Here is a 24,225-nt window from a genome sequence, read left to right as displayed (position 1 = left end):
TGCAGATCTGGACTACCGAGTCAGACGTCAAGGTAAGAGTAACCACAAATAGTTGAAGAACTCATCGAGAGACCAGTGATATCACAGGCCATTGTCAGCCGACTTCTCTTGTGGCTTCAATAACTTGCTCGAGCAATATCATTATCTTGCCAATTCCTGTCGCAAGTGCCAAATCGACACCATCCCAGTCATTCCGCTAACCGCAATTGCACGTCAGCATTCAAAACAGCAAGAGAACCCGGTTCAGAAAAGGCAAGAGAAACCATACGTGCTCCCAGATTGGTATCCTTTCCGCAGATGGAAAGTTTGCGCCTGATGCTAAGGCTTTTGGGATGCTAGTACCAAGACGAATGTCACTATTGATAGATATCGGTATTCGGCCTTCGATAAATGGGCTCGCTCGTTGCAGTTTGCCATGTGTAAGAGAACCATCTCTTGGCGTAGGACTACTCACGGCTACATATGTAGGAAACTGATATATTGAGTTCATGACGGCATTTCGAGACTATTTCGCGTTTCGCTTTGCCTGATTTCGACAGTAGGAGCATCCGTTGCAGGGATGATACTATGATCCTCAGACCCAGACGCTAGACTATAGACTATAGACAAAATGTGAGAAACTCGTTATAAACAGTAAGAAGACCATTATATATCATCAGGATAGGGAACAATCCAATCAGCAATACTCTTATCCTAGTAGGTTAAGCTAAACGAAGTACACACTCTTGTACCCAACTCTATTGATCTCCTATCAACATAGTGCCACAAGCTGACAGCGCTATTGGGATAGTGTTTCCAATCGCAGTCATGGACGTTTCGATCCTTCTTCCAGGATGCCAGGGTTTTTCGCAGCAGCGGGTGAGAAGACGAACGGAAAAGCGATTTTGATTCCCAGTATACTTGTCAACGGATCGACACTGGAAGCATGTCGAGGAATCCAAGCTCTAGCTTCTTATGTGTCAAAGAAGTCCCTTTATCTCGGCAACTGGCCGGTCAGTATGTTTTCATAACGGGTTACGGAGGGTGCATACATACGAGATAATGCCACAGCCTTCATTATAGAATTCCCATCTTTCATAACATCAGCTGCGTATTGAGGGCCTCTGAAAAATTCCTCGCATACGGTGCAGAACAGTCCCATATAGTTTAGAGAACCGCTAACTTTATAACCCCATATCGAATGGGTCTAGAACCGGTATTTCCTACTCCAAATGGAGTGATGGTGGTTGAAAGATACGAATTGATCTGCTTACTACAAGGCGGAATCAAGTCAGTAGGCTCCGGTACCAGTAACACTAATTAATTACTTCAATGCGTTTCGGTTGTGCAATTTGGGTCAAAAACCGTCACCAGTATGGTTGGTCTTGAAACGATGTTTATTACATTTTACAATATCTCATTCTGTCTTTTTTACAATTCATGATGTGGTAAGAACGTAAGACAACGTGGCTTTTTGTTAAGTGAAAAAGGGCGAGACACTATAGGTTAAATCAGCTAATTATGCCAGGTACTGCACTCGGAACCTTTGGAGATTAAAAGCGAAGCTGAAAAAGAATTTCTCATGACTTGATATTCATGTTGTCTTAGTAGTGCAAGGCAAACAAATTGAACCTTTGGCACATTTTAACATGGTTAGCACTGCTATAGGGTATTCAATCTTGAACATGACACCACTCGTTGGCGTAGCGTTTCCTGCTGATGTATCCTGACTCGAGACAAAAGATACGAGTCCAGAAGTGGGACCACTTTTTAGTATCTGGTATGATTGGGTAGTCCTAGAATCGACAACAGAAGATGCGACATGCACAGTATCGATGCGCTATGGAACGATGAAAGGTAGTTATTGGGTGATTTGACATGGCTTGCCCCAGAGACTCGAAATATCTTCTGTCTATTGGCTTTACCTCCTGACTAGTGGTTTCTCAAGTCAGCGCTAGGTCAATCTACAGGGATACGAATAGGGCGCAATCCTTGCAACACAGTGTGTAACGGTACTTCGAGTGAGTCTTGGGGTCACAAGAGGTCCTTCAATTAGGGGCGTATTCGAAAAGGTCACTTCAGGAACTGATCAACCATTGGTATCTGACGATATCTGACAATATTCTGCAGATATTTGCTTCTCATCCGACAGTAGCTCGACAGTAGATGGAAAAAGCAAAACTCGAGACAAAGATTCTCTGGGTTGACAATTTACACTAGACCAACCCCCCTCCATCAATCTCAATGACGTCGGATAAACTCTCCTTGGTTAGCGGCCTTTTTTAGGTCCGGGTCAACTAGCAGAGCCCGGTTTCCGGCCTGAAACTTTTGTAGCCTCATCTCACAAAACAACAATATTATCATCATTGTCAATTTCCCCGCCACATACTCACGTCAGTACCCATCTATTTGTTGTCGCTAGGATCAGTAACGTGCGGGCGCGTCATCTGCAGGCACTTAGCCGCCCCCCATAGCATGCTGACGCGGTAACGCGCGTCAGACAAAATGGCCCATCAGGATCCAGCTCATCAATTCAAAGAGATACAATCAGTTATCGCCCATTATGAGGCCACTTTTGCAAACAATCCATCTCCCCAGGCCATTTATGATGAGAAGCAGGCAAGACTGCGCACACAAGTTAAAGAGGCAGTCGCCTCTTTGCGTGCTGCAGAAACTGATGAAGAGAGCGCGACCTACGAAGATGTCGTTATCGACTTGAGTGGTCAGATGGAGGACCTGAAACGTCATTACACTGAAAAAAGTGCTCAATATGCTAGAGAGCATGAGCTTCGCCTCAGAGAGATAATGGATAACCTCCGTGACCGACTGGCTCATATTTTGGGACTTCAAAACCCAACTCAAAATCAAACGCCCATCAGCCAACAAGCTTGCGACCAACCACCATCGGACATGCAGCAGGACCAGGACCAACACCAGAACCAGAACCCTCCAAACACGGAAACACACGAGACTGAAGCAGCTCGAGATGAATCTGCACAAGAATCATCTCACGCGTCGCAGCATGTAGGGACTGGAACTGGAACAAAAACCACGATAGATGAATCCCTCAGAAAGGATCCTCCCAGTAACGAAGCCGTCGTGGCCACACCGGAACCGGAAGATGCCATCGACCAAGGCCCAATGTTTCGCGATGAAGAAGATGACCACGTAGACAATGATAAGACCAACGATGATGCAGTCAACGGCGATGAGAACGCAGAGGTTGAAATGGCTGATGCCGAGCAGCCTATAGAGGTTGAGTCGGCGAAACCCAGGAACGAGTTTCCTGAAAAAACGGCAGTTAACATCACTACTGCCAGTCGAAATTTGCAGACTGCTCCTCTATCACCAGTCTCGACTTGCGATGATATCACTCCACGTCGAGCCACTGAACAACGGCATAGATCACAATGGTCTATGAATGCGCCTCCCCGAAATATTCTCTCCTCAACGGGCAAAGAAACCTTGTCCAAGAAACGAAAAGCATCAACGCCAGTCTCCACAACGGGTAAACGCCACAGGACTGACCCCGCGAGTTCGGCAGAGTCGCCACAGAAGTCTAGAACAGAACAGTCATGTCAGACTACAGCAGAAACATCTCGCAGGTCTACAACGGAACGCTCAATCAAACCACCAATGCCTGCAGTGGCAGAGCCTTCAGAGAGAGTGCTGAGACGCAGCCATAGACACACCGAAGAGTCGACAGACAATGACAAATTCGAGGGTATCTTGCATCCCAAGCCCGGAAACATTTATACCACCTACTGGAAGAAAACTAAAGAATGGCTTGCTGTTGTCTTGCTTCCAATGGGCGACTTTTCCACCGTGGGTATTCCAGGTTCCATTGTATCTTGTGATCTGATAGAAACTTTACCCTCTTGCTACAACAAGACACCAAAGAGGGGCAAATACGTATGGGCTAAAGGTTATAGGAATCGAGAAGCTCATGAAAAGGAGCGTATGTTTCCTGTTATGTTTTTTGACGGTCGGCCTTTTCCTGGCAAGAGTGCCATCATGTGGATTGAAGCTAGAGAATTACGTGACTTTGACCCCAAGCAGAAACATAAGCTTATTCCTCACCTCAAGACAGTTCGTGGATACCTCAAATCAAGGGATTGGTCCGAGGACGAGGAAGACTCGGACGAAGACTCAGAAGAAGTCAAGGACGATGAAGGGGAAGACGCAGGAGAGGATAAAGGCGAAAGCGCAGAAGAAGAACGAACCAGGGAGGGCTCAGTATGGCAGGAAGATCCAGGATGTGAATCCCCTCAACGAACGGATGCCGAAGAGCACCAGGAGACCCTGCCCACAGAAGAACCTGCGTCACAAGTCAACGATAACCCACCTCAGCCTAGCAACCAGCAAAAATCGCGACCGCAAGATCAATCACAATCAGCGTCTGAATCCTCGGACATACCACAACATCAGACGGAACATCCACTGCAAAAACGCTTTCCAACTTCGTTCTGGTCAACAGTGTCGGCGGCACTGCCTAGGCTCCCATCAGTCGCACCAATATCCCGTCTCGATCGTTAGTAGGAATCCTATCACGTACCTCTTCCCCCTCTCTTCCCTGGAGATTTTGCAGAATGGCCGTGATCGCTGACAACCAGCTTTCAACTAGAACCGCCAGATTTAGCAGTACATTCCCCCCAGGAATTCTCTACCGAAGGAGTGAAGAGGAAGCCTCGCATAACAAGCGATACTTTCGTCATCGTAGATTCAGATTCAGAGGATGAAAATGAGATGACCCATAGTCAAGACGGAACGGTCCCTTCAGATGCGCCAAACGCGGACAGAATAAATGATCAACATGCACATCAGCAAGACAAGCATGAGGCGGAGCAGAGGCGCAAGACAAAGGATGCTGTTGTTGATTATATAGATAAATGGAATCCTGATATGGAAAGGCACCCTAGTTCACATCTGCCTGATTTCCAAGCTTCTACGTCGCAAAACACGGTTCCACGCCGATACTCGCCCCTTCCTCCTATTCAACAAGTCGTTTCCAACCTTCCATCACAAGCTGCTCATCAGATTATCAACGGACAATTACAAGACACCCGCCCTCAGCAACCGGGACCTCATCAAGAGTACGGCAATGAGTTTCAGAACGGCCGCACAACACAATCATCTTACAATTCATTTCATCTTCGACCCCTGCCGGTTGAGACTCGCCCACAACCCCAATACTCGGTACCAAAGGACACGAATGAGGCCCACACAACCCAACGCTTTGCAGTGATGAATTCTGGGGCCGTAATGAAGGTGGTACCCCCTCAGCAGCCTCAGGGGTCTGCGCCTCTGCCAGCTCAGAACCACACGTCCTGTACTGTGCCTGTACCACCACAGCAACTTAGCTGTGCTCCACCAGAGCAAGCACAACCTCGACCCGACGCTCCAGCAGCACGTCAGCCATCTCACCCAATTAAACCCCAAGAACCTAGAGCAATCCCCGATAACCTAGATGCTGGGGAACAATTAATGCGTCTCTATCAAAATATCAGTCAACCCACACGCACAGATGACGAAGCGTCCCAAGGACAAATGCAATCTTTATCAGACAACCAACCGGCGCCACAAGCCGTTATACAGTATTATCACACACACCAGATGCCAGGTTCAAATAAGTACAATAAGCAGCAGCGCGAATGGCTACAAAAAACCGATGCGCGGGACGAAGAACTGTATGCACAAAGAGGTCATCTGGACCCCAGCCATACATGCTTTCACGCCCTCCCTGGCAGCACTGGAAAGGTCTCTCTTGACAGCGACGTTTTGGAAAGCGGCTATTTCCCTAATGGCCTCGGAAGATACCTACAAAATTACCCGTCGATGAATGGACTATCACCAGTCCATCCAATCACTGGATTTTATGGTGGTAGGGGTTACCGGTGTCCGTTTTGCGCCGCATACGAAAAACATGGAGGACCCCGGTCCCCCTTGTGTAAGGTAGAAGTTCATAGGGGTCTTATGCCATTCAAGCGACATCTAGTGCATCATTGGCTGGTAAATAATGGTTTTATAGAGATGGATGGACAGTCGAAACGATATATCAAAAGTGCTGTTCAACTAAATATATTAACTATATAAGTCTAATTGAGATCCTTCTTCTTATCGGAGCATATTTTTCAAAATATTTGAAATCCTGTTCAGGACTCTGAGATTATATTGCGAAATGAGGGATTGTTGTAGCACTTAGTACTTTGCTGATGTGTCTTTCTTGAGATCGATATCCTCAGACGTAAAGGAAACGTCTTGACCATCAAAAACAGCAGCGATGGCCTCAAGACTAGGCCCTTTGGTCTCGATGAAGAACTTCCACACCATTGCAAGTTCGACAGCCAACCAGGCGACATAAACAAAGTAGAACTTCCAAGCCAGAGCCTGAAGCCCAATAGGGTTGACCATCGTGTTGATGAAGTTACTAGCCTTGCCAAAGAACATAAGAAGCGAGAAACCCTTAGCTCGGATAGGGTAAGGAAGGATCTCGACGGGATAAGAGTAGAGAAGAGCGTTGAAGGCCAAGTTGTAGAAGAAGTAGAAGAGGAAGAGCATGGCAATGACGGCTTTACCAGCAGCGGTGTTGTGATCCTCATTGAACAGACCTGCGCACAGAGTCTGTGAAGCAAAGATACCGAGCATACCCCCTACCGAGATAAGGAACTGTGTACGGCGCTTCATGTAAGCAGTGAGGAAGGCGGATGCGACTGACGTAAGCCAGTTGAAGATCATGAGGCAGCCGTTGAGAATGTTGCGCTCTCGAGCATCGGTCACACCGACAGTTTCAAGAACTCGAACCAGGTAGTAAGAAACGAGACCGTTGCCTGACCATTGACTGAAGCATCCAAGACAGACCAGAATAAACACCCGCTTTCGGTTACCGGGAGACTTGAAAAGTTCCTTCCAACCAGTCTCATTGCTGACCTCGGCTTCAATAACGTTTCGCATCTGGATGAACTCGAGCTTGACCAATTCATCGTCCTCGTTTCCGTTGGCATGCCACTTGATCAACATAGCCTTGGCTTCTTCACTTCGACCGTTGGCGATGAGCCATCTAGGGGACTCTGGAAGACAAAAGACGAAAGAGATCGGGAACAAAGCGGGAGCAGCTTGAAGCAGAGAGGGAATCCTCCACGACCACTCGCTGGGAATGCTGAAGGTACCGAAGGTGACCCAGGCGGCGAGAATAGCACCGATATACCATGATGTTTGATACAAGGAGGTGATGACTTGTCGTTCCTTGGGATGAGCGAGCTCGCCGATGAGCATAGGGGCGTATGCGTTCGCAAAGACAAGACCGAAGCCGATGATGAAGCGGGAAGCGAGAAACATGGCAACTATAAGACGTAAATGATTGGACATGATAGAGAAGATGTGGGATAGAAAGCGGCTTACAATGAACGGAGGCACCCTGAATCACAGCACCAATGATCATGATGACTGCGCCAACAAAGATACCCATGCGACGTCCGTAGCGGTCGCCAACAAGACTGATGAAAGGTGTTGCGACGACACATCCGAGAGGGAGAATAGCCGACATGATACCAAGAAGGGCACCGCGAGGTTGTCCAAAGTCTGATCAACAAGTTAGCATCACCCAAGACTTGCCAAGTTTTATGATGGCTTACATTCATCCCAAGATGGCACAGCTTGGAGGCCAGACATCATACTGGCATCGAATCCAAGAGTGATGGCCGCGCACAAACATGTCGGGATAATAAGAAGATACAACTGGAAAAGGCTCTTGTTCTTGTAGAATGGGGGAGCAGCAGCCACAAGGTCTTGTATTCTTTGATCGAGATCAACAATGTCGTTGACGGGGACATGGCCAGCGTTCTCAGCCATAGCCACGTCTGTCTTTGTATCGAGACTTTTTCTGTACATTTTCAACGAGCAATAAGGGTGCAGGAAAGGAAATGAGAATTGAAGGATGCACCTGATGTTGTCGGTTACTATTCGATATTTCTGAATTGAGTTCGATGCGGGTGTTGTCAGGTATTTAAAACGATCAATGGAACTAGACTAGGTATTGGAACCTTGGCCTGGACCACCCCTCGTCGAACTGACTAGATTAGCTCAGTCAACATGGTCCTAGTGAGGCGAGGATCCTTAGCTGACAAGGTAGATTGCATGCACAATAAAGAATACTGCAACTTTGGAACCGATAATGCGGGGATGCTGAGAGAAAAAAACTCGCATTGACTAACCGTATGACCCCATGGGGCTGGCAATCCCCGCAAACTATGACCATTGAAGATCAGTAAGGGTTGAGAGTTGAAGGTTAGCGGATGCTTCCCGAAAGCATCTTGGTTCTGGTTCTGACTCGAGCACCGGCTGCTTCCCGAACGTTTCTCCACCACGTTTACTCCCGTTCTCCGCTTCCAAGTTCCAACATGTCGGTTGTCTTTTCGGCGAAGGAAAATGGCCCAGTCAAATCATTGACATAAGAAAAGAGAGTCTACTTTCTAATTGATGTCAATATTACCAAAGTCGGCAAGTTAGCTGACATTCACCACTTATCATGACACAATCTCAATCCACTGCCGACCTTATTTCCAAGCTCACCGTCGAGGAGAAGGTCTCTCTACTTGCAGCTGTTGACTGGTGGCGTACACCCACTATCAAAAGAGACGACGTCTTTATACCTCACATCAAAACGAGCGATGGACCCAATGGTGCACGAGGTGAGAGCTACGTAAGTGGTATTACCGCTGCATGCTTCCCTTGCTCAACAGCCCTGGGAGCTTCATTCGACCAAGATCAAGCGTACCGCATGGGCGAAGAGATCGCAAAAGAGACAATCACAAAGTCTGCCAATGTCTTACTAGCACCAACTATGAACATAATCCGATCTCCCCTCGGTGGACGCAACTATGAAACTTACTCAGAGGACCCCTACCTAATTGGTACTCTGGCCTCGGCCTTTGTTCGTGGTTGTCAAAGTCAAGGGATCGCAGCTACGCCAAAGCACTTTGTTGCCAATGACTCAGAAAAGTCCAGAACCAAGATGACATCAAACATCGATATGCAGACGTTGCGTGAAATTTACTTGCTGCCGTTCCAGCTTGTGCTTCGCGATTCGGACCCTTGGTGCTTCATGACTTCATATAACCGCCTCAACGAGGAGTATTGTGCAGACAGCCATTGGCTCTTGGAGGAGGTCCTGCGCAAGGAATGGGGCTTCCTCGGCCTGGTCATATCCGACTGGATGGGAACCTACTCAACCGCCAAATCGCTCAATGCAGGCATGGATCTTGAGATGCCTGGTCCAACAAGATGGCGGGGGACGAAGCTTCTCGCCGAGATAGAAGCAGGGAACGTATCTACTGAAGTGCTCGATAAGAGTGTTGGCAGAGTTATAGACTTGGCAAAGAAAACGGGCCGTTTCGATAATCCTGTCGAGGAACCTGAGCGTTCTGTTGAGGATCCAGCTCGAATTGAGTACATCAAAGCTGTTGCAGCCGATGGCATGGTCCTGCTCAAAAACGACAACAACGTTCTTCCATTATCGGAACAAGATTCTGTTGCTGTTATCGGCCACTTCGCCACGAATCCAAGCATTGGCGGTGGTGGCAGCGCAAAGGTTCTAGCACAGCATATCATCTCACCGCTCCAAGGTCTCGAATCGCGAGGGGTCACTTGTCGATTTGCCCCAGGTGTTCCTGTCTTTGGAGCCTTGCCTCATGCTGTGCCGGGCTCAATTTCAGAAGTCCGACTAAGATGGTTTAACGGTTCGGTGGTCGGAGATAATCTTGCCCATGAACAGACCGTCGCGCTTCCTGAGTACATGATTAAGGAGGCTTGGCCTGACTATCTCAGCAAGGATTACTGTAGCAGCATGTCCTTCGCTCTAACCCCAACGACAAGTGGCGATCATACCTTCTCTGTCATTACTACCGGTAAGGCTGATGTCCTCGTTAATGGCGAAAAGGTGTTCCATCGTCCGCAGGAACCAGTTCTGTTGCCAGAGTCCTTTTATTTCTACAAGGCCAAGATTGAACGTCGTTTCACGTTCAATATGACTGCAGGCCGGGAATACAAAGTTGAGTTACATTCTTGGGCTACAGATGAGAATGTTCTCTCCAAGATTGGTGGAACAATGTTTCAAGGAGCCTCACTTCGCTTCATGGAATATGTGGACATTCCCAGAGCCATTAATGATGCGGCTGATGCGGCAGGCTCCTCCGATGTTGCAGTCGTCTTTGTTGGTACAACCAACGAGATAGAATCGGAAGGTTACGATCGCGATACGATGGACCTGGCCTCTAACCAGTATGATCTGATTGCCGCTGTTGTGGCTCGCAACCCAAAGACTGTGGTTGTCAACCTTTCTGGGTCTCCTGTTACAGTATCTCCATTCATCGACCGAGTTCCCACCTTCCTTCAAGCATGGTTCGCTGGCCAAGAATGTGGTCATGCCATAGCTCGTATTCTTCTTGGAGATGTCAACCCATCAGGACGACTACCCATGTCTTGGCCACGAAAGAACGAAGATAACCCAGCCTATCCCAACTTCCCCTGCAACGACGATCTTGTTTTGAACTATGAAGAGCGTCTCAAGGTCGGCTATCGCTTTTACGATGACAAGTCAGCACCCAGGCCGCAGTTCCATTTCGGGGAAGGTCTCTCTTACACAACCTTCGCGCTGAAGGGGCAGCCTAGCTTCACCTCATGCTTTAGTAGCGCAGAGGAGATAGCAGTGTCAGTATCAACTCAAGTTGATAACACAGGTAATAGGGACGGCAAACAAGTGATCCAGTTATATGTCACTATGCCTCCTTGCGACGGAAATCATCGCCCAGTCAAGGAGCTCAAAGCATACCATAAGGTGCTTGTGTCCGCTGGTCAGACCAAGAACGTCATGTTCAAGCTTGATAAGTACGCCTTTAGTTACTTCGACATGACGGAAGGCAAATGGAAAATTCCAGGAGGGGAGTTCTTGATACATCTGGCCTTCAGCTCTGTTGAGGTTCTCGAGACCTTGTCTGTTACGAATGCAACATCACATTTTTGGACAGGGCTGTAATACAACGAATCGGCTACTCTCAATAGTCTTTTGTCTGTATTTATGTAGACCAGCCAGATAGAGGAAAGATAGATTCGTCACCAAATCCGAAACCACCATAAGTGGGCATATTACCCTCAAGATTCCAGTCCCAATTGTCTTGGAACAACAACGACATGAGCTCTCCCTGTACTGCTTGGTCTTCCGTAGATGGAGCGAAGGCTCCATTCTGATTCAAGTCTACATATGGAGCCTCACCAGGACCTGTAGATGGCCAACGGGAAGCCACTCTCGTTGCTTCTCCTGAGTTGCGTATTGCTTCGCATGGTCTGTCAGCCTGAATTGATCAAGAGTCGTTGGATCGAATAGATATAAGAGCTTACAGAAATTTGTAGAGCGGGCTTGTTCTTTCAAATGAAGTAACTGGTCGAGGTATCCCTGTACACGGGCATTCTCCCGTCCGATAAGCCGTAGCAGCATGGTGGTATTCTCCCATGTGGCATCAAGTTGGGATTGATTGAAATGCTTACTACCAGCAGTCTGAGCAGATTCGGCGAGAATGATTATACCGCCGCACGTCATAAGATCTAGCATCATGTCAGTGAACAAAGCACCAAAGATCTGGAATTATAGGAGCATACAGAATAGACTGAACCACCATGCACCAGTGGCATCGTCCTGTCTCGCAGATAGCAGGGAAACTGACAAGTCGTAAGCGGTTTTGGCACACGTTGTAGCACACTGAGACTGGAATGCTGCTTGTAGTGTATTGACTTCTGGCCCATCGTCGCCCAGACCAGAACCTGTTTCTGTGTCTCGGCCTTGGAACGCGCGTCTCACAGATGAGCAGTAAGAACTGAAGCTGGGTCTGTATAGTAAAATTTTAAGGTGAAGAAATCTTGCATGAAGAACATTTCGCTGTCTCCTAAGAACATGGTCTCGATGAGTGAGTGCGCCTTGTGACTCTGACCCACGGTCCCACCATCGTAGGGCGTCAACTAGAGATGTACTAAAGTCCTCAAGGACGCCTTCTAGGCGGACGAGGGTGCTAAAGTCGGACGGAGAACTCTGCCAGTAGACGGAAGAAAGGATCTTGCCGAGTACTTTGGCCAGCCGTATATTTTCTACCATGAACAGATTCTGTGATATGGTATCTTCAGGTTGGCGGCAGGACGTAGCTTCAACAGTGATGAAGTCATCGTCAACGGCGGATGGGATGAGAACATCGTCTGTCATCTCCAGGACTGGAGGTCTGCCTAATGTCATGCAAATGGTCATTTCCATTTGCAAACACCCGTACCAGACCCTACGACGTACTTCATTCTCCATATTCGATCGTTTGCCGGCATATCTTTCGGTGTGAAGACCTAACCCAACAGCGATCCGACAGGCTAACCCGACGAGATTATAACATCTTGTAGGGTACTCACTTGATATGGCGAATTGGGAAGCAAGAAGCAACGCTTGAACATGGGATAAATCGCCTTTGTCGAGAATATCAACCTGTAATAGATTCCTCATGCGCGAACTGAAGTTCGCTGACGCAATTTCCTTTTGAGGAAAGTCTGAGAACTCACAGCCGAGAGCAAACATGGCATTGAGAGCACAAAAGAAAGATGACTCGGAGCATCGTTCGCCCCCAAGACCGATGTCTCCTGACTCACTAGTCTGAGGACCTGGGTAAGCACTTGGTTCCCACAGTGTTTCATATCGCTTCTTGAAGCTAACAGAGTGTGTCCAAGGGTAGAAGATATGAACGCTGTTGAAATACAGGTCAAGGATCCTGTCAGCAACTTGTCGTGGAGGAAGGGCAAAGTCAGGCGAATACAATGCCGCCGTAGAGAGACCCGACACGGATACCGAGGTAGATGTCTGGGTTCTATCGCCAATCGGAGCTGAGTTTCGAGATTGAGGGTGGGAAACCTCACGTAGCAACGAATGAACCGATGATTGACCAAAGAATTCATCCTCCTGGCCACTCTGGGTTAGAGTCGTAGCCCCCATAGCACTCACGGGACTGGGTCCACCTGCCTCGGGGACTCTGATAGAGACCCCTGCACTTGTACCAGCAGCGGCACGGGTGGTACCCGAGACCATTCCTGTTGCACCTGAAGCTGTTCGTGGCCTGTCTCTGGGGCTCCTTGACTCCCTGAAGTTGGCGGCGGCGATAGTATTGACTTCTGCTTCTTGTCGAAGCTGATCTATAACTTCTTGCATATCTGTAACTTGCTTCTGCAGCGACACGATGTATCTAAGAAGGGTTACCACTTTTACTCAATTGATTCGAATATGGCAATGACCTACTCCTGTTCGCTCAGGTGCTTGGCTGTTCCTGCAATAACAGTGTACATACACCGAGTAGGAGGCTCTCCACGTTTGCTGCAGGGGCTACAGATGGGTTTGGAGCCATCGCACTTGACCTTTCGCTCCCGACAATTGTCGCATGCTAATGCAACTCTTTTCCGCTTCGTGGGGCGACTTGAACCCGAGACCGAAATTGTGTTGTCGGCATCTTGCATCGACAATTCAGGATCCGTGGTAACGTCTATCGTATCAGACGGCATTGCGTTGACTGAACAACACCCGGAGAACAGAGATTATTTGGGCGAGAGGGTGGAGGGGGAGATTGATCTTTTCACGGGCTGTACCCGAACCCAGCCACTAGTTCTATCGGCTTTCGGCTTTCGACCATCCGGGAACCATCCGTGTCAGTTTCCATCCCTTGCCTCATCCGGTACAGTCCCAATCTTGCTGTATGGTTATCCTTCAGTAGTCCAGGCCCAATAATTACTGCGGAATTGACCTGCTATCTATCCAGCCGATGTTTATTTTGTTGTTTAATTCTTCACTTTACAGCACAATACAATTCTTCCCCACCAGTTGCCACCATGCTGAAGTCTTCGATCCGCCCTCTGTCACGGCAAGCTAGAAGGCCAATCACCTCAACGATCTCTCGCCTGCCAGCACGGTCAATCAATGCCTTCCATAGCAGTGGGAGTAGGCAACAGAAAGAATCCGAAAGTCATAATAATCATGGACGTCAATCGAGAAAACCCATCATGCTGGCTTCCACACTGTCAGCAACAGTGACTACCGTTGCAGGAGGCTTTCTACTGTCGATTCTGGGTTATGGCAGCAAGGGAGGTGAGACTGACTCGACATATGCAACCCGAGAACAGATGGAATTGGTGAGCGCAACTGACCTTGAATTGACCACCTCCTGTGATTCGCTAACATCTGTAGGCGGTCGAAGAAATCAGACAGGCACTCGGAGAAGATGCCGTTAGCATTGAGGACGAAATTCTACATTCTCATGGCTATTCTGACTGGTCTACCATTAATATTGATAGATTACCTGTTGCAGTCACATTCCCCTCGTCAACAGAAGAGGTCGCAATTATTGCCAGAATCTGTCATAAACGACGCGTTCCTATGAGTGAGTATTCGAAACTTAATGGCGAGAACTGAGCTGATACAGAATAAGTCCCATACTCGGGTGGCTCAAGTGTTGAAGGCCATTTCTCAGCTCCATTCGGTGGTGTGAGCGTTGATTTTATGAATATGAACCAGATTCTGCAGGTCCATGCAGACGAGTAAGTCCATTGCAAAACTCAGAATGGTAGTTTAGACATGCTAAGACTTATCTCAGCCTCAACGTTGTTGTCCAGCCATCTGTGCCGTGGATGGATCTAAATGAGAAGATCAAAGATACTGGTCTTTTCTTCCCAATTGATCCGGGTCCATCGGTAAGTGTTTTCCCTAGTGAGTTCACTGCTCAAACAGAAAATCTGATTCACCAAATCAGGCACAAATTGGTGGTATGATCGGTACCAACTGCAGGTAAGGAGTCCTCTTCAACAATTATTCATCTTGTCTCATGCAATTAAAACGTTCTAGTGGCACCAACGCTGTTAAATATGGCACAATGAAAGATTGGGTGGTGAACCTCACAGTAGTCCTGAGCGATGGCACTATTCTAAAAACTCGCAGAAGACCGCGAAAGTCGTCAGCTGGTTACAATCTCAATTCAATCTTCGTTGGGTCTGAAGGGACCTTGGGGTTCGTAACCGAGTCTACTCTCAAACTCGCCCCGATCCCAGAAACTACTGGCATTGCGGTCGTTACCTTTCCTACCGTCAAGGCTGCTGCGAGTATGGCAATTGAAGTCATCCGTCGAGGCGTACCCATCAGTGCTGTTGAGATTCTTGATGAGGTTCTTATGAGCGTGATCAACAAAATGGGTGCCACTTCTAGAAATTGGAGTGAAGTTCCTACATTGTTCTTTAAGTTCAGTGGCAGTGATGCTGTTGTCAAGGACAGTATCGCTCGTGTGCAAGGTATATCGAAGAATCACCAGGTGAAAAGCTTTCTTTTTGAAAGCGATCTGGATAAGCAGAAAGCTTTGTGGTCAGCTCGCAAAGAAGCCCTATGGAGTATGATGGCACTAAGAGAGACAGATGGACATGTATGGTCTACGGATGTGGCGGTGCCCTTGTCTCGAGTGTCGGAGCTAATAGGTATATTGTTATCTACATTGCGACTACGAAGCACTCTTTACTAACCACCGTTGTAGACATATCCAAGAAAGACCTTGTCGAGCTTGGCCTATTTGGAAGCATTTTGGGTCACATTGGTGATGGTAATTTTCACGAGACAATTCTTTTCGAAGACAAGCAACGCGACGAAGTCGAGAGGTGCGTCGATAAGATGGTTTTTCGCGCTCTGGAAATGGATGGAACATGCACAGTAGGTTTAACCTTATCTACAATGATTCAGCTTCTGGTTCTAACATTAGAAGGGCGAGCATGGTATCGGTCTAGGGAAGAAAGACTTCCTGAGAGAGGAGGTTGGTGAAGCACCCATTCAGGTGATGAGGGCAATCAAAACGAGTTTAGACCCGCATTGGTTGATGAACCCTGGAAAGATCTTTGATCGGAAGTGAACAGCAACATAACCAGAAAAAACTTGAGTTCAAAAGCCATGCTAGCGGCTTCCTTCATGGTTCAGTGAAACTCCTAGTAGCATTAGCGTAGAATTAATCATTATTTATTTGTGTCTGATGTATTCTCTTAGTCTTAATATACTGTTGGGTCTCAAGGAAGTACTAAGATTCTCAAAGACTTTGTATCAACAATGTCATCCGTAGACATGAACTATTCTCCCAGATCACTGGCAAGGGTAACAGCAAGAAATATTCTGTGTCTCAATGTAATTTATAACTAAATATCCTCAATTTCTATGTTTACATCTATATAGCAACATCTAATACCGCTGAAACGCCCCGGTCGAGACTCTCGACAGCCCCCTCAAGGGCCTCCAAGAACTCGGCTGAATTGGCTGCTCGAGCACCGAATATTAGCCCATTACTGGAGGCCTTGGCAATGCCAGCATAGTCTGGACTCGGCGCAAACGAGATATTGAGCTCCTCCTTTGTCGCTCGTGAAGCAGGCCCATCGGGGTGTACAAGAAGCATTGACCTCCGTGGCGCGTTCCAGCCAAGGTTGTTGAGAACGATGGTCAGGATTGGGATTCCGTAGCGTGCGGAGATCCAGTAGACGCTTGATGGGACGCTAAACATATATGATCCATCACCAACAATCTGCACTACGTATCGCTTACGCTTGCCAGGAACCAGGGCATCAGCGGCGTCTGCGGCAAGTTTGATCCCCAACGCACCACCACCGCTCCAACCGAGACCTCCGCCTCCACAGTGAATCCACTGTCCTGGAATGGTCGCTCGGATCTGATCCGCGACGAAGATGGCATTTGTAATCGCCTCCACAGCCCAGATTGTGTCTTGGGGCAGTCTTTGGCGCAGCGTGGCGCAAACATAGTCGGTCGTAAGTTTACCTGAGTCTAGGGGCCTAGATCGCTCATCGAGGGTATGAATGCGCTCTCTGTAAGAGTTTGATAGGGCATGGGCACGGCGGTCAAACTCGACGCTCGACAGCTTCTCTGCGAGGTTGCTTTGCAGATACTCGGTGATTTGCTTCAGGGCCACCTCGGCATCCACACGGTACCTCTGTTCAGCATCGATGTAGAAAACCAACATCGACTCTTTGAGAGGATCTACATCGAGGTGGAAGATTCTTGCTGAGCTTTTAGGCTTGCAGAGCTTGTTGATCCATGGAACATCGCAGTCAAGGATGAGAAAGACGTCTGCATTCTCAATGGCAGAATCAACTCCATACTTCATACCTAACCAGCCTGGATGATCCGCTGGGAAACACATATCCGAGCAACCTGTATCAAGGACGCGAAGACCCTTGACAGTATTGGCTAGTGACACAAGGGGCTCGACCGCCGCATGATTGCGACCGGTGAAGCCTACGATAACAAGTGGATCTGAGGCGTTGACCAGGGCGCCGGCGATCTCTCGGACAGCGTCCTGTGGAAGAGCAGATGGAGCAACGGGTTTCCAATAAGCCGGGTTGATGGAATACGGCTCGATGGTCTCCTCCATCACCTCGCGGGCGCCCATCAAATAGGAAGGGCCCTGTGGGTGACTGGTAGCTAGTTGGATAGCACGTCGAACCATCTGTTTGACATTCTTGCCAGTTTTGATCTCTCCAGTGTACCGGCAGTACTGAGAAACGATTTGCTTCTGATCAGGCACATCCTGGATCCAGTGTCTGAGAGTAGAAATGTTAGAGTGAACCAAGACTCAACGTATGTGCCACTTACATGAACTCCGTTCTTGACCCGATAACCTCTCCCTCAATGGTGTAGGGTGAAAGACCAGCAAAAATAAGAACAGGGGCGCGCCCCATCGCTGCATTATGAATAGCAGCCGCTAGAGCTGACGTGCCGACATCCACATGCACAATGACACATTGGGCCTCTCCGCTCAGTCTTGCATATCCATCAGCCATGGACAGAGCCACCATCTCGTTCGGACATGTGATGATCTTGGGGAAGGTATCCGGCATTTCCTTCTGGCCCTTGACCATGGCCTCCAAGATACTAGGGTGGTCCGAACCCAAGTTAACGAAGCAATTCTTGACCCCGGCCTCAACCAGGGCCTCGAAGAAGGCGAAAGACGTGGTGTACCTGGCAGTCGACGTTAGCAGTTAACTCTGAGTTGGAGTGCTTGACACACATACATGATGGACCTTTGTTAGAATGGGTTCTCTGTGTGTCTATTTCTAAGGAGTAATCATAATACAGCAAAATTACAGTGAATTTATGTTGGCTGTTAATTGTCTCAACATTGTTATTCTTCCGCGACTTCTTACCGTTGGATTGTCACGGAACGTATCCGAGACGGAATAACCCTTGTCGCGGCTACTACCCGACGGCGGGGAAATGGCCCTGGCAACTAAGTCGGCAAATAAAGCAATGGATCACCTCCACTAGGATGAGACAAGATTACCAATGCTCATACCTTTAACCTTTTGTTGCAAAGAAGAATGAGCTGCCTCTGGCTCTAGCTCGAGATATATGTAGATTAATTGATTTATCAGACACAATACAATGGAAAATTAGAATGAACTCATTATGATAAACAATGTGAAACAACCATCGTATTATAAATAAGCTCTTATATATCATAGGTAGGTAGGGCTCCTTGAGCGACAATGGCTTGTTTATACATATCTACTCTTATTGGATCATTGATCCAGCCAGAGTTGTATATCATTCTCATCTCGAAGGCCCCGTGGCAACCTGCACGTGTCTAACAAGTAGTCGTGAGCATTTTGCCTTCTAAGCCACCGTAACGCTTGCGGCCTATTCCCCTCTCTCCTCACTTTGGACAGGTGAGATGGCTCAATGACCCTCTTCCCCGGAACTATTTCTCCACACCCCGCAAATTGAATCTGGGGGCGACACTATTTCCAGGTCTCTCAAGGTAAAGAAGCCCGGCTTCAGTGCGGAGACATGTACCAAGTGCTTCAAAGCGGTATAGCGAGCATGGAAGTCATATCGATTCAGTGAATATCCTACCCTAATAGTATGTGTATCGTTTATCGGGTGAGTTCCGTGGTGTTTTTTCGTAGATGTATCACATCCTCTTGGAATGAGTTCGGGCATACAATGAGCACCACTAAGTATCTGCACAGCTATGTGCTATTTTGTTGCCCGGGCCCTTTCCGGGACACAATGCACTGAAAAAAAAAAGTGTGTCATTATGGCTACAGATGGGCTGGACTCCTTTCGTTCAGCCACAAACAAACGTGCCCACAACATGGAAAAGAAACTAAACAGGTTGCCAATGTGCAACTAGTTGCCAAGGCGGTTTTCAACATAAGTAGCCAGCTCCCACTACCTTTTTCTCGAGATCATTCCGTGGCTACGAGGAAGATCAAAATCAGCTAATCTTTTACTCTTTCATCAATCATGGCTGATCTCACCGAGAAGACCACAACCGAGCATGCCTCATTGAAGGGCGCTGAGTCTGCCATCGAGCAACCCACCGAGGACTCTGTGGCTACCAAACAGCTACTGCGGAAATTGGACCTTCATTTGCTTCCTCCTCTCATGGTCATTTACTTCCTCTCTTTTATGGACAGGACCAATATTGGTATGTAGACTCTTGGAGATGCCTTTGATAAGAACAAATGGGTTGACAGAGCGGCTCATATTACCAGGCAATGCAAAGATCCAGGGAATGACCGAGACCCTCAACATGACTGGAAATGATTACAACATGGCTCTGTTTGTCTTCTTTATTCCGGTATGAAAATGTTATGGGAGTACCACGAGAGAAGCTTAACTGACGCTGTTCGCCACCAGTACATTATTTTCGAGGTCCCATCCAATATCATCATCAAAAAGATTTCTCCATCCCTTTGGCTTGCTTCTATTACAACGCTTTGGGGAATCTCAACTGTCGGTATGGGTCTCGTCCATAATGTGGAGGGGCTCATCGCTTGTAGAGTTTTGCTGGGGTTCTTCGAAGCCGGTATCGTTCCAGGTATGTCTTCTCTGAACCCAGTCTATAGACAGTGACAGTCAGTTAATACCTTGATAAGGCTGCATTTACTTGATCAGCATGTACTATAAGCGCTATGAGGTTCAGTGGCGAATGTCCATCTTCTTTAGTGCCAGTATTCTAGCAGGTGCTTTCTCTGGCCTTTTGGCATTTGCCATTGCCAAGATGCACGATGTTGGAGGACTTGAGACCTGGCGATGGTATGTCACGAACGCACGTAAGCACATTTATATCTACTAATACGTTGAGAACAGGATCTTCATCCTTGAGGGTCTCCTCACTATCGTCGTTGGTGTTGTTGCGAAATGGTGGATCCCTGACTGGCCTGAAACAGCCAGCTTTCTTAACGAGGAAGAAAGAGGCAGACTTGTCGTACGATTAGTTGTGGACTCTGGTGATGCTAAGATGGACCATCTAAACAAAGCAGCCTGGAAGAGAATACTGTCTGATTGGAAGATTTACCTTGGTACACTCGCATACTTTGGTATTGTCAACAACGGCTATGTTGGATCGGTAAGCAAAGCCACATTCGCCTGACATGATAATGGAGCAATAGCTTACGCTTGATTCTTTTAGTTCTTTATCCCGACTATCCTCAGAGAGATGGGATACGTTGCCGAGCGCGCTCAACTTCTGACAATTCCGGTCTACCTTGTCGCAGCAATTGGATGCTTGACTGCAGCATTCCTTGCCGATAAACTCCGTCACCGATATAGCTTTACCATGATTGGAGTTTTGGTGACTACCGTTGGTTACATTCTCCTTCTTCAGCAGCAAAACGTGCCTACTGTTGCTCGGTACTTCTCCTTGTTTTTGCTTGTTACTGGAGGCTACATCACGCAGCCCGTCCTTCTCGGCTGGCTATCTAATACCATGAGCGGCCACTACAAGCGATCGATTTCATCCGCTGTACAAATCGGATTTGGTAATATTGGAGGCATTGTGGCCTCAAATGTATTTTTGACCCAGGAAGCTCCACAGTACTGGACTGGCTTGGGCGTTAGCCTTGCTATGGTATGGGTATGCGGGATCAGCTGTACTCTCTTCTATTTCCTTGCTATCAGGGAAAATAAGAAGAGAGATCGGGGCGAGAGGGATCATAGACTTCAGGGTCCAGATGCTATGAACTTGGGCGACGACCATCCTCACTGGAGGTACACCACTTGAGATCCGGATCTGAGAAAGCTGTCAGCTCCAGATACCTATCAAATTGTTGTCTGCCTAAGATGTCATATTGATCTTCCTTCGATGTCTCTAGACATTTTATCATTTTATTATTTTAATATCTTAAATCATCTAGACAACTCTTTTCCATCTACCCAGTTCCCATGGAGTCCTGCCCTCAGCCTAATATTCAGTTTAACTACTACCCGTACAGTGGAAAAGTCACAAGTGTCAACTATGTGCAGCTCGCTTGACATGGTAAAGTAGTTGTTAATCAAAACAATAACGAAGCCATCACCCTCAGGCGCATCGTCTGATCGAGGTACAAAGATAGGTTCTTGTACCATATGTGTTTTACCTGGAAAGTACACTTCCAACTTTCCAGTTTGGTGATTGAGATGACCCAGGGAGTTATACAAAGGGTGACCACCGCCTAACACGGGAGCAATAATAGCAAAGTCCGTTCCAAGCTTGGGATCCATCATGTCAAAGAAACTGTGGCCATGAGGCCGCATGGAGACTCGGTCGTCTATCCTCGGGAATTCCATGTCGCATTCGGAGATAATCTCGTGAGCTGGGAGATCAAGGTCTGATGTGGTGGGGTCCAAAGTGAATCGCACGTATTTGGCATGGATGTCATGAGGCTCGGGGGCGTTTCCATCCCGATCGGGCCACCAGAAGAAAACATTTTTATCGGTGAGAGGAAGATCAAATACGATATCGCCGTCAGGGAGTTCGTACGCATTCGTTGTATGACCAGGAAAAGCATTCGGTGCCTTGAACCACTGTAAAAAGAACGCATCAGCACTGAAGCAATTCTAGACACCAACGGCCTGCATGTGAGGTGATGGTCGACCAAGGAGAAACATTTACTTACCTTGACATCTGACCCCTTTGCCCCTCGTCTTGGCAAGAGCCCTATATAAAAAGGGCAATTCGGATCCCATTGCCAATGTTCTCCACCTTCCTTAAGTCGATCGATATCACAGATCTGAGGAATTATCGGAAAGAGTACCTATGGTTGTTAGTCACGGAAAGGCATGTAGCTTTGCATGTGATGACTTACCCAATTCTCCGTGACAGCGAAATCGTGAATCATTCCGACAACAGGTGAAACCAGCCACACAGTCTGGTTGAAAGTGCCGTCAGGGTCGATAGAATAGTAACAAATGTCTGGTGTGCCATCACCCTTGGCTTCGTAGCCGAAGCAAACTAGCTCTCCAGTTTTAGGATCAAGTTTCGGATGAGCAGTAAAGGTAAGACTAGGCAATTGCCCATTAAAGTCATGCAACCCAAACGTCTCTAGTGTGATAGGATCCATTGCGAATGGTGGCGCATCCTCTTTCATGGCCAAAAGAACTTTGTTGAAGTAGAAGATGTTGGTGTTTGCTGTAGTACGGACCTTGAATTCGACTGCGTCGGTGTATTTATTTCGATACTTGCCTATTCGTCAAGTTAAAGTTAGTATCGCAAATTACTCCTGTCAATCTCAGCTCGCAGACGTACCACCGAGAGCTCGTTTTGCCTCCCTTTCTCGTAGGAACTTTTCAGTACGAACATATCGTTGCTGGAAGTGAACGTTCCCATTGGTAAACCGGAAAGCGCTGATATTGCCATCACCATTGAACCACTAAGCATATATTAAGTCTAGTCTATATCATGCAATTGTCCAACGAATATTCTTACAGGATCGTTGTCGACGAAAGGGGGAAACTGCGGATCAGGCATTACCCTATAAAAGGTCCCATCGAGCTCTTCAGGTATGTTACCTTCGACTTCTAGGAAGTTGATTTCTCCTTCGAAGCGACAAGGCTTCATGAAACCCGAAAATTGAGGGTCATTGGAGAACACATTGCTCGGGTTGGTAGAGATACCGCGGTAGTGGCCAGCCATGTTGAGTTTAGCGCTTGGGGATGATATGAGTCTTGGTGGTAGATGTCGTTTCATAGGTATGGGCAATTGGATGAGCTTAGCCTAGTTAAGTATTAGAATCTCAATCAGACCACTGAAAGATCGGCTATGGTCCCGATGTTCCCCCGCCTCTTTAGACAATTTGTGGTGAGACTCGGGTTTTCGTCTATTAGGCCAAGTTCCGCTGACAAAGCACATCCACTGTTGACAAAGTCTAAGTTGATAGAAAGTCAAGTAGTTCATTAATTGGACGCGATTCAGAGAACAGTGTCTACTTTTCATCTAAGAACGCTCTCGGGGTGTATGACCCGCTTCGCAGCAGTGTTCATACCATGGCATAAGCGGTTCCAACGGGTCTCCCGAAGGTCCTCAGTGCCCCGAAAAACCAGGCTCTCATGCCTCAGGTTGTTGTTGTCCCTGTAGTGCATCAGTATCCGAGTTGTGACATCAGACTAATCATTATAAGTGTCATCAGCAGTTAAACAGGCATGACTGTGGTTTATTTATCATCTTTCTTTGTACAGGATATCGCCGCCCCGAAGTCTCGATCCAAGAGTCATTGGCCAAACTACGACAGCACCTGGCTCACGCTATCCTCACATCAGACGCCGCAACCCTGCCAGTTTTGCCTTTATCACAGACCTTCCGCGAAAATTTTGTAATGCGGATAGCCTACATCAGGACCTTAGAGAACAACAGTCTGTAAAGGAACAAGGAGACCCTGAAGCTTGTTGTGCAGATTTTACATCGGGCCTCAACAAATCTTCATAAGCGGCACCGACTCCTGCTAATAAAGTACATTGCGCTGTCGATTACATCAGACAAGGAGCTCAAAGAACTTGAACGGTTGTCGCCTTACACTCACCAACCTCCACTGCAGAACTTGGTTGACACTGGTCTAACCACACAGAAGACTATTGCATACTGCCGCATGACTCCTAATAAGAGTCGTTAAGATATGCTGATCAAGAGGACGGATATCAAATCCGAAGCTGTGTCGGCATGGAGCGAGATAAAGGTCTTGGTCGTCATGATGCACATGTGGCGAAAGCGCTAAGACGCCACACAAGACGACGGTATGGACTGTAGATAGGAGGCATGTTCTTGACTTTGATGAACAAACTATAAGGAAGTGATTGAAAATACCATAGTAAACATGGAAGGCTCAATAAATTAACATAAACCGCGTCCATAGAAGTTCTATTCCTGTTCTGCGCGGATTGTTCCAGGA

At 47.6% G+C, this 24,225-nt stretch overlaps 8 protein-coding genes across 8 annotated transcripts; 4 read left to right on the top strand and 4 right to left on the bottom strand.

Moving 5' to 3' along the window:
• Window positions 1-2,484: 2,484 nt before the first annotated feature.
• EDB82DRAFT_474871 (uncharacterized protein) lies at window positions 2,485-6,055 on the top strand (the record flags this gene model as incomplete). Its single annotated transcript, XM_065608028.1, has 3 exons — window positions 2,485-4,510; window positions 4,700-5,931; window positions 6,008-6,055. The coding sequence occupies 3 exons, from the start codon at window positions 2,485-2,487 to the stop codon at window positions 6,053-6,055; spliced, it is 3,306 nt and encodes a 1,101-aa protein (XP_065464763.1).
• An 8-nt stretch (window positions 6,056-6,063) lies between these two features.
• Window positions 6,064-8,100, bottom strand: EDB82DRAFT_536112 (general substrate transporter). The gene is made up of 3 exons (XM_025734551.2): window positions 7,611-8,100; window positions 7,378-7,557; window positions 6,064-7,319 (listed from the first exon to the last, which is right to left on the bottom strand). The coding sequence occupies exons 1-3, from the start codon at window positions 7,864-7,866 to the stop codon at window positions 6,178-6,180; spliced, it is 1,578 nt and encodes a 525-aa protein (XP_025585346.1). The 5' UTR covers window positions 7,867-8,100; the 3' UTR covers window positions 6,064-6,177.
• Window positions 8,101-8,503: 403 nt separating this feature from the next.
• EDB82DRAFT_545342 (glycoside hydrolase superfamily) lies at window positions 8,504-11,034 on the top strand (the record flags this gene model as incomplete). Its single annotated transcript, XM_065609432.1, has 3 exons — window positions 8,504-8,684; window positions 8,718-10,917; window positions 11,001-11,034. The coding sequence occupies 3 exons, from the start codon at window positions 8,504-8,506 to the stop codon at window positions 11,032-11,034; spliced, it is 2,415 nt and encodes an 804-aa protein (XP_065464762.1).
• On the bottom strand, window positions 11,029-13,595 carry EDB82DRAFT_167079 (fungal-specific transcription factor domain-containing protein). The gene is made up of 4 exons (XM_025734549.2): window positions 13,292-13,595; window positions 11,629-13,238; window positions 11,371-11,574; window positions 11,029-11,305 (listed from the first exon to the last, which is right to left on the bottom strand). Exons 1-4 carry the CDS (start codon window positions 13,549-13,551, stop codon window positions 11,049-11,051), a joined length of 2,331 nt encoding a protein of 776 aa, XP_025585344.1. The 5' UTR covers window positions 13,552-13,595; the 3' UTR covers window positions 11,029-11,048.
• A 168-nt stretch (window positions 13,596-13,763) lies between these two features.
• EDB82DRAFT_460800 (uncharacterized protein) lies at window positions 13,764-16,027 on the top strand. Its single transcript, XM_025734548.2, has 8 exons — window positions 13,764-14,175; window positions 14,231-14,423; window positions 14,472-14,580; window positions 14,637-14,733; window positions 14,793-14,827; window positions 14,885-15,504; window positions 15,561-15,733; window positions 15,786-16,027. Exons 1-8 carry the CDS (start codon window positions 13,876-13,878, stop codon window positions 15,927-15,929), a joined length of 1,671 nt encoding a protein of 556 aa, XP_025585343.2. The 5' UTR covers window positions 13,764-13,875; the 3' UTR covers window positions 15,930-16,027.
• A 144-nt stretch (window positions 16,028-16,171) lies between these two features.
• Window positions 16,172-18,223, bottom strand: EDB82DRAFT_498425 (thiamine pyrophosphate enzyme, N-terminal TPP binding domain-containing protein). The gene is made up of 3 exons (XM_025734547.2): window positions 18,091-18,223; window positions 17,672-18,037; window positions 16,172-17,619 (listed from the first exon to the last, which is right to left on the bottom strand). Coding segments are annotated over exons 1-3 (1,752 nt in total). The 5' UTR covers window positions 18,093-18,223; the 3' UTR covers window positions 16,172-16,235.
• Window positions 18,224-19,324: 1,101 nt separating this feature from the next.
• EDB82DRAFT_545338 (major facilitator superfamily domain-containing protein) lies at window positions 19,325-21,086 on the top strand (the record flags this gene model as incomplete). The annotated part of the gene is made up of 6 exons (XM_025734546.1): window positions 19,325-19,508; window positions 19,576-19,661; window positions 19,721-19,901; window positions 19,960-20,119; window positions 20,174-20,432; window positions 20,496-21,086. 6 exons carry the CDS (start codon window positions 19,325-19,327, stop codon window positions 21,084-21,086), a joined length of 1,461 nt encoding a protein of 486 aa, XP_025585341.1.
• A 118-nt stretch (window positions 21,087-21,204) lies between these two features.
• Window positions 21,205-23,015, bottom strand: EDB82DRAFT_498420 (carotenoid oxygenase). The gene is made up of 5 exons (XM_065608576.1): window positions 22,770-23,015; window positions 22,590-22,713; window positions 22,150-22,526; window positions 21,961-22,098; window positions 21,205-21,868 (listed from the first exon to the last, which is right to left on the bottom strand). Exons 1-5 carry the CDS (start codon window positions 22,974-22,976, stop codon window positions 21,212-21,214), a joined length of 1,503 nt encoding a protein of 500 aa, XP_065464761.1. The 5' UTR covers window positions 22,977-23,015; the 3' UTR covers window positions 21,205-21,211.
• Between the last annotated feature and the right edge of the window lie 1,210 nt (window positions 23,016-24,225).

This window comes from Fusarium venenatum, assembly GCF_020744135.1.
Source record: "Fusarium venenatum strain MPI-CAGE-CH-0201 chromosome Unknown EDB82scaffold_2, whole genome shotgun sequence".
Classification (NCBI taxonomy): domain Eukaryota; kingdom Fungi; phylum Ascomycota; class Sordariomycetes; order Hypocreales; family Nectriaceae; genus Fusarium; species Fusarium venenatum.
This window is presented reverse-complemented; position numbering and strand designations above follow the sequence as displayed.